General features: G+C 39.4%; 1 protein-coding gene across 2 annotated transcripts in view; it reads right to left on the reverse strand.

Annotated features, from left to right (window-relative positions):
• LOC144957293 (androgen-induced gene 1 protein-like) overlaps positions 1-1,737 on the reverse strand; it is a 57,241-nt gene extending 55,504 nt beyond the window's left edge. For both annotated transcript variants that reach the window (XM_078888396.1, XM_078888395.1), the window contains exon 1: positions 1,464-1,737. In XM_078888396.1, the coding sequence (XP_078744522.1) occupies positions 1,464-1,613 (150 nt within the window). In that variant the 5' untranslated portion in view covers positions 1,614-1,737. The remainder of the gene's footprint in view (positions 1-1,463) is intronic.
• Positions 1,738-9,368: the final 7,631 nt, after the last annotated feature.

The raw sequence follows: 9,368 nt of genomic DNA on the forward strand, positions 1-9,368 counted from the left end.
TAATTCTAAAACATAGTATGGCGGATCGGATCTGTCAGATACAAACGATAGGCAAAATAGTAGATTTAGAATTAGGCTTGGTGTCGAAGAAAAAAGAATGAAGGGTGTCACAAGCTTTTATAGGATAGACACGATGACGTCACGTTTACGCGGGAGACAGTGAACAAACACAACATGAAGATTACTCACAACAGCCTGATCGAGACACGACAGTCATACGATAAAAAAACACTAACAACAACAACAACATAAACTTATCACAATAATCAGTGACATAAAATCTTCCCCACAAACGTTTGTAGTCTGATTGAGCAACACTAGTGAGAACTAATCACACAACTAGCAGTGAGAAAGAGCAGAGTTAAGTCAACTCCCTTCATTCTCCAAATTATTTTAGTCCGGCAAGCTTGAACTTGAAGTGTGTCTCAAATCTACTGGTTAATTACCCACTGATTCTCTACCGTCTACCGCCGCCGCTATCACCCACTGATTTCCTACCGTCTACCGCCACCGCTATCACCCACTGATTCCCTAATAATAACGAGGGAGGGGGGGGGGGCAAATAACGACCAGATTATTTACACTACACCACGAAGGTCAGATTATGGGAGTCCGCTAAGTCTCAAAGATCAACTTGAAAAACCCGGCGGAAAATAAGCAAATTTGTTATTCTCCGCCCGGCGGAAAATAAAAAGGACTATTTTCCGCCCGGCGGAGAATAATGACAGCCTTTTTTAAAACTCTCCGACCTCGTGCTTACCTTAATAGTAATAGATAAATATTTTTAAAACCCTTGGTGGACTGCTTTGCCTCAACGACAAAATGGGCGTGGAGACCCATTAGGAAACACAGTGTCTTTTCTAACCAGTGTTGTGAATAGTAGCATTGGGCTTTTCCCAACCGATGTTTTCTTAGGACCACAGCCATAAGGAAATGTTAAACTTTCACTAATCTATCAAGGTTTGATCTGTTGCAGAGCTTTTAAAATGCTACTATATATTGTCAAATTGAATAAATAAATAAACGCCTGACAAAAGATCCACGTAAAAAAAATAATTGAAAGAGAAGCTACCGGGAAGCGCTTACGAAGGCCTCTCAGATTGTCTAAATTAAATAATGGCCTAAACTTTACATTTTCCTGCCACTTGATTTGTTTCAGTGTCTCACATCCTTCCTTCCTTGAAACTAAAGTTAGAAAACTGAGGTTTGTGCATCCCAAGAGCCAGATTGTTAGTAGGCGGTGACCATGGTCCACTGTACCGGCGTTTTTGCCGGCGACGAGTCGTGATCCAAGCAAATGGAACCGACAGAAAAACTACACTTATACAGGTTTCACAAATTACAGCACCAACAGTGAGGAACTATTGACAGCAACCTGCCATTCTTAAACCCGGGTTAAATTTAATTTTTAAAAGTTATACTTTTACGAAAACACACATCAAACATTCATTTATTATTCATACCATGTTCCAAAATGTCAAGTATTTGAATTTTCCACCCATCACCATCGCTCCACTATTGCGTTCAATTTTGATAACAAAATAGTCGTAAGACGTTGCGAATACTGAAACAGCGCAGGCAATAAGATGAAATATAAATTTCACAGCATCCATTTTGATTTAAAAGCGAGAGTTGAACACAGTAAATATAGTCTAGTATTGTAACGAAACGTGTAAAAGCTAGCTATTCTCGCTCGTAGCTAGAGCAAACAAAATACAAAGTTCAATTGGAATGGGCACTACCAAATTCACATCAGTACTAAGTACAAACTTACATACTGAGTAAGTACTTAATAATTTTACCACTTTATCGACAGTTGAAAATGTTATGTCGATCACAGTGTTTTTGTTTTAAAACCAAAAGCGAGAGGTGCATAAATTAGCCAATATGATGTAGAGAAAAATCTAGTGAGTAAATGTGACTCACATAAAAGGGGACAATTATCGCTTGGAGGAACTGCGACGAAGATTAACGAATTCATGCACATTTTGGCCGCTTTATTTTTTATCCATTTTTTCTATCATGCATTGATTGCCCATTGTTTCATATGTGTTTCTTTTCTTTGTAACCATCCATCACCGCACTTAGGTGTAAGATGAGTATCCGTCGAAAACATTGTGATTATATATATATATATATATATATATATATATATATATATATATATGTCTGTGTGTGTGTGTGTGAGAGAGAGAGAGAGAGAGAGAGAGAGAGAGAGAGAGAGAGAGAGAGAGAGAGTGTGTTGGTGGGTACTTAATAATAATAATAATGGTATAGATTTATAGTGCGCCAAACATCCCTTCATCAGGAGGGCTCTGGGCGCATAACATAGATTAATTTAATCGTGAAGCCCTAACACAGTACACGAACAACGCTAATTATACACATAATCAAAAGAAAGCCTGTCGGAATAAGAATGTCTTCAATCGACGCTTGAATTCCTCTAGTGAAGACGAAGAACGTATCTCTAGTGGTAATAAATTCCACAACCTTGGACCAGAATGCTGAAAGGCGCGTTCACCAGCCTTCACTCGACAGCGGGGTGTTTTCAATTTGAGGTCGTTCGTTGATCGAAGCGATCGCTGTGGGTTATACCGTTCAACGAGGTTTGAGAGATATGCTGGTGACGAGCCCTCCAGGCATTTGAAAACGATAGTTGAAGATTTATATTTAATCCGCTGGTCCACTGGCAGCCAATGCAGCTGCTGTAGTAATTCGGGAGCTGCAGTTTTTCTGTCTTTCTGTAGTACAACGCGGGCTGCCATGTTCTGTATTTTCTGGAGTTTGTTTATTTTGTCCTTTGTGAGACCAACAAACAGTGCATTGCAGTAGTCCATTTTCGGGAATATCAAAGATGTTACCAATTTGTTGCAAGTTTCCCTATTAATAAATGGTCTGATTGTTCTGATATTTCTTAGAATGCAGATAGCACTTGTTCTCACATTGTTAATATGTTTGTTCATAGACAGATCACTCTCTAAGGTGATGCCGAGATTTTTTGCTGATGTTGTGAGTTGTATTTTGTCATTATCGTTGATTGTCAGTGCCAGTGTAGATGGATCTGTCTTATTATTTGAACTAGCAATGAATAAGGCTTCGGTCTTGTCGCCATTTAATTTTAATCTATTTGCAGACATCCATCTCATCACATGATTGATGCATTGTTCGTAAACAGTTATCTTTGAAACTATATCGGATTGCAAACACATGCTATATATCTGGGTTTGAGAGAGAGAGAGAGAGAGTGCTCGATAATGTTGGTTAGAGCATATAAAAATGAATAAGGTCACTCACGTATTTTTTACAATTGATATTGATATATACACTTGATACAATTGTATCGGCAAAAAATACGTGAGTGGCCTTATATATAATTATATATAAATATATATGCAGCTCCTAAAAAAAACTAGCATTCCCTGTCCCCCACAGTCAGGAGCTCTCCAACTTTTTACTCTCTCAAGTCCAACTGAAAGACTGAACTGTTTAAAATAGTCTTTACTTAATCTAGTTTAATGTTCTTCAAACTAAGCTTCCAGTGCTGTAGTTTTTATTTTATTTTCCCTTTGTGAATTCGTTTGCTGTTTTGTTGGGTTTTTTTTTTTTAATTTTCTTTTTTTTTTTTTTTGGTAAAGCACGTTAGATCACGAATTCGTGGAATATGCGCGCAATACAAATGATTTATTTTATATATAACAGCAAATAAAAATATAGGACAACTTTAAAACTGGAGGGAGGAGGGATGGAGGAATATTTTTTAAAAAATATTTTCAAATTATCAAGCCTCAATAGTATACAAAAGGGAGGCAGCTCGATCAAAATAGCAATATATAAATGGTTAGTTGTTCGTGGCTAGCTCATACGGTAGAGTCACGCTCTCACCGGCCAGGCGGAGTTGTCGTACCAATAAGGTCGCGGGTTCAAACCCCATCAACCGCCGAAAAAAAATTATTCTCTATTGTCTTCTGGCACTTTTCTATTCACTTCATCTCTTGTTATATAAATGGTTAGCACTGTTACTGTTAGGTCCCTTGGACTTTGGTTCCATAGTAAGTATAGAACAATAAAGTTGGTGCAATAAAATAAACAATATCACGTGACCATTTTAGAAGCACGTGGCAAAACACATGTTCCTGGCTTTGACAGCTCACCTTCCAATGTAAATTATAGAAAAAATAACCATTAAAAAATGTCTGTTAGGTGGCAAAAGAAACACATATTCATAAATACTCGATCATGCGTCAAATAATATCTAAATATTGATTTTTTATTAAACAAATGGTAAAATTTACCAAAAATTACTGTCGGTCTATTTTTAGACCACGGTCGAGATTATTCTCCAAAATCAATGCGCTTGTGTGAACAAAACAAGAACTATTTGAAATCTGGTTTTCGGAATAATTTAGCCATATACAAAGAATTTAACTAAATAACAATTTTATTTGTACGTGTTTGTTTTTAACTGAATGTGTATTATTTACAATTTGAACGACAAAAACGGGAGACCTGTTTTGTGCGCAACGTTGTCCGGCTGCTAAAGTTCCTAATCACCAGCAAAGAATGGCGGTCCAACTCATGCAAAGGTAAGATTCCAATTTCAGTGTTTGAGTTTGTAATTTGTATCGATTGGTTTTGAGAGCAGGAGACGATTTAGTTCAATGTTAATCCATAATAGCGTTCGGGTAATTTAACTTTGGATGTCTCACCGGCATAATTTTAGAATGCGTTGTTTATTTATTTTCATTTCACTTCGCAATTTGACTGTCACTGTCAGTGTCAGTCATTACAGTACAGCTTCACTCGACGATTCTCACTTACAGGGTTTACGTTTCCTTCACGTATGTCTGCTTCATGCTCATTCAGAGAGTGATTCGAATACTGTGTGAGAGAAAACACTTTTCGTAATTTATGACATTTTATGGATAACGTTTACAGTTTAGAACGTGTGTCAGTCATAACTTGACCGAAAAAGAAAACAGAAAGGTACAAAAAAAAACAAAAAAAAAAAAACAAAAAGCAGACACCCCCCTCCTCAGTCGGTGGAATCTCAACAAATTATTTTAAATTCATCTTTGTATTATGCTTGTCATATTTATGACTTTTCCTCTTTCCTGACCTGAAAGTTTCGCTGTCAAAATCTCCAGCTCTTCTACTGATAATGATTTCGATCTCGGACTTATCCCATGAACTGTATGACGGAAAATGACAAAGGCAAAAGGACATGGCGGTCTCTGCCGCCGATTCAATATCTTGTGTGTTTGAGGGATTTAAGTTGGTAGCCGTTTTTGCCACATAAGACTTTTTGTTATTGTTTTTGCTGAGAGTCGATGGGAGAAGGAATGGCAGAGAGGGAGGAAGGGGTGGTGAAAAAATGAGAATGTCTGGGAAAAGAAAATGTCCCACTCAACCCCTTCTCGCATCTTTGATATTTGACAGGTGTCAAACTACATGTATCACCCCCATGCCGATCAAGTGAGGAACATCCTATTGCAGAACTATGGGATCCTCCAGGCGGGCGAAGACACCCACAGAGTTTTCTCAGAACCCCCGTTGGTAGCATATCGACGGGATCGTAACCTGAGGGATCTCCTTGTCAGAAGCCGCCTGGAACCCATACCTAGGGATGGACCTAAAGCCAGATCGTGTATGCGACCCCGATGCAAGACTTGTGGGCACCTGTGGGAGTATGACAGAGTCAGCTTTCCAGACAAGATTTGGGACATCAGGCGACCGTTTACTTGCACTGACCGTAATCTAGTCTATGCGATTACGTGCTCCCTGTGTGGGATTGCTTACGTTGGTGAGACCGGAAAGAGGCTGGGTGACAGATTCGTGCAGCACTTGCGTGACATATCGAACTGTGCAGACACAGCAGTGGCCAGACACTTCAATCTGCCAGACCACTGCGATGTACAGTGTGTGCGTGTGTGTGTGCTCAGTTTTTGCCATTCGGACACTTCCGCCCGTCGACGTAGGGAAACTCACCTGATCAAATTGTTGGGAACGCTGACTCCACGCGGACTCAACACCAGGATTGACCACCACTAGATGTCAACGTCACCCATATTCATCACCACTGCTGCTCTCACTTCTGCCACTACAGCTACTGCTGCTGCTACTACTACTACTCTACTACTTCTACTACTACTACTACTACTACTACTACTACTACTTCTACTACTACTACCTACTACTACTACTACTACCTACTACTACTACTACTACTACTACTACTACTACTATACTACTACTACTACTACTACTACTACTACTACTGCTACTACTACTACTTACTACTACTACTACTACTACACACTACTACTACACTACGACTACTACTACTACTGTTCATACTACTAAAAGTACAACTCTACCTACCTACCTATCTATCTATCTATCTATCTATCTATCTATCTATCTATCTATCTATCTATCTATCTATCTATCTAGCTAGCTAGCTAGCTATCTAGCTAGCTAGCTAGCTATCTATCTACTGATTATCCACCGATTCATAGTCATCTACCTTCCTAGCTCTCTCTCATTGTGTCCAATCATCCACTTTTTCATCCATTAATATACATATAGACCCAGCTATCACTCGGCTGTTTACTCGCCCCCTCTCACCTCCCCTCCACCCTTTCTCTCTCTCTCTCTCTCTCTCTCTCTCTCTCTCTCTCTCTCTCTCTCTCTCTCTCTCTCTCTCTCTCTCTCTCTCTCTCTCTCTCTCTTTCTTTCTTTCTTTCTTTGTCCCCCCCCCTCCCTCTTTCTCCCTCCCCCCTCTCTCTCTCTCTCTGATTCTCCCTCTCTACCGGTCCGCCTCAAACCAACCCCCCCCCCCCCCCCCCCCCGCCCCCTTTTTTTTTATTTTTTTATTTTTTATTTTTTTATTTTTTTTTTATTTTTTTTTTAAATTTTTATTTAAATTTTTCTTTTTTTTTTCTTTTATTAATTTCTCTCTCTCTCTCTCTCTCTCTCTCTCTCTCTCTCTCTCTCTCTCTCTCCTCTCTCTCTCTCTCTCTCTCTCTCCCTTCTCTCCCCTCTTTTCTGACCATCTACCTATCTATCTGCCTATCCATCTATCTATTTATTGGTGTATTCCACTTTACTATCGCATCGTTCCTTCGCGAAGATTCGACCTTCGCTCATCCAACAACCCCCCCCCCCCCCCCCCCACCTCCGCCGTGACCCTTTCACCTCGCCCCCTCCAACCCCCCCCCCCCCCTCCTGTTCCACTACAGCGTTCTACTACTACTACTACTACTACTACTACTACTACTACTACTACTACTACTACAACTACTACTACTACTACTACTACTACTACTACTACTACTACTACTACTACTACTACTACTACTACTACTACTACTACTACCAATATGTCTTTTATCTTCCATTATAGTCTGGAAAGTTCTGTTCCCTGACGCTGACCTTTGCTTATCAATTAGATCACCCCCCTGGGGCACCCTATCCTCTACCCACGCCACGCTAACATTTCATTCATACTGCAACCACCATTGAGTACAGACGATACAAGTTATTTTTCATTATATTTTATTTGTTTTCCACGTTTATTTGTGTATTGTTGTGCTGACGAAGGGTTTGTACCCGAAACGTCCATTGTCTGTTTTGTTCCCATACGAAGCCTTTCCATTTTCACTCTTTCGTTAGTATTTTACGATCACCGGCTTCAGGCAGCCCTTACCGTTTTCTAAACTACATGTATGACGTTTTGGATCTTCCAAGCCTATTCGCCTTCCTCCCTCTCTGCCATTCCTTCTCCCATCGACTCTCAGCAAAAACAATAACAAAAAGTCTTATGTGGCAAAAACGGCTACCAACTTAAATCCCTCAAACACACAAGATATTGAAAATCGGCGGCGGAGACCCTTTGCCTTTGTCTTTTTTCCTTTTCCAGTTCCAGTCCAGTCATGAACAGATAATGAGAGAATGAAGACCTGGAGATTGTTTCGAAATCTATTATCAGGTTAGGAAAGAGCGAGAGTCAATAAAATATGACAAGCGATGAAAGCTTCGCACCACGAAAGATGAGAATTTAAAAAATACAACTTTTGTTGAGATTCCACCGACTGAGGAGGGGGGTGTCTGCTTTTTGATTTATTTATTTTTATTTTTTTTTGTACCTTTCTGTTTTCTTTTTCGGTCAAGTTATGACTGACACACGTTCTAGACTGTAAACGTTATCCATAAAATGTCATAAATTACGAAAAGTGTTTTCTCTCACACAGTATTCGAATCACTCTCTGAATGAGCATGAAGCAGACATACGTGAAGGAAACGTAAACCCTGTAAGTGAGAATCGTCGAGTGAAGCTGTACTGTAATGACTGACACTGACAGTGACAGTCAAATTGCGAAGTGAAATGAAAATAAATAAACAACGCATTCTAAAATTATGCCGGTGAGACATCCAAAGTTAAATACCCGAACGCTATTATGGATTAACATTGAACTAAATCGTCTCCTGCTCTCAAAACCAATCGATACAAATTACAAACTCAAACACTGAAATTAACAACAAGATATGAAGTGAATAGAAAAGTGCCAGAAGACAATAGAGAATAAAATTTTTTTCGCGGCGGTGGTGGGGTTTGAACCTGCGACCTTATTGGTACGACAACTCCGCCTGGCAGGTGAGAGCGTGGCTCTACCGTGTGAGCTATCCACGAACACAAAATATTCGTTTCAAACTCAAAGTCATTACTAGATCCCTCTCTCACCCACTTCTTGAGACCGCCGATTCGTTCGTACACCACCATCGCGAATAATTTTGACCAGCAGTTAAGCTTAATAGCCAATATTCTCAACACAAACATATAACATAGAAACGATTGAGACATTGAGTATGCTCCGGTGTATGGGGTGAATTTTTAATTCAGAAAAGTGAGTGGAGCAGGCACTTATGTTGGTAACAACAAGATATGAAGTGAATAGAAAAGTGCCAGAAGACAATAGAGAATAAAAAATTTTTCGCGGCGGTGGTGGGGTTTGAACCTGCGACCTTATTGGTACGACAACTCCGCCTGGCAGGTGAGAGCGTGGCTCTACCGTGTGAGCTATCCACGAACACAAAATATTCGTTTCAAACTCAAACTCATTACTTAGATAATACACATTCAGTTAAAAACAAACACGTACAAATAAAATTGTTATTTAGTTAAATTCTTTGTATATGGCTAAATTATTCCGAAAACCAGATTTCAAATAGTTCTTGTTTTGTTCACACAAGCGCATTGATTTTGGAGAATAATCTCGACCGTGGTCTAAAAATAGACCGACAGTAATTTTTGGTAAATTTTACCATTTGTTTAATAAAAAATCAATATTTAGATATTATTTGACGCATGA

This window comes from Berghia stephanieae, chromosome 11 (assembly GCF_034508935.2).
Source record: "Berghia stephanieae isolate SIO BIC M18660-M18661 chromosome 11, UCSD_Bste_1.3, whole genome shotgun sequence".
Lineage (NCBI taxonomy): Eukaryota > Metazoa > Mollusca > Gastropoda > Nudibranchia > Aeolidiidae > Berghia > Berghia stephanieae.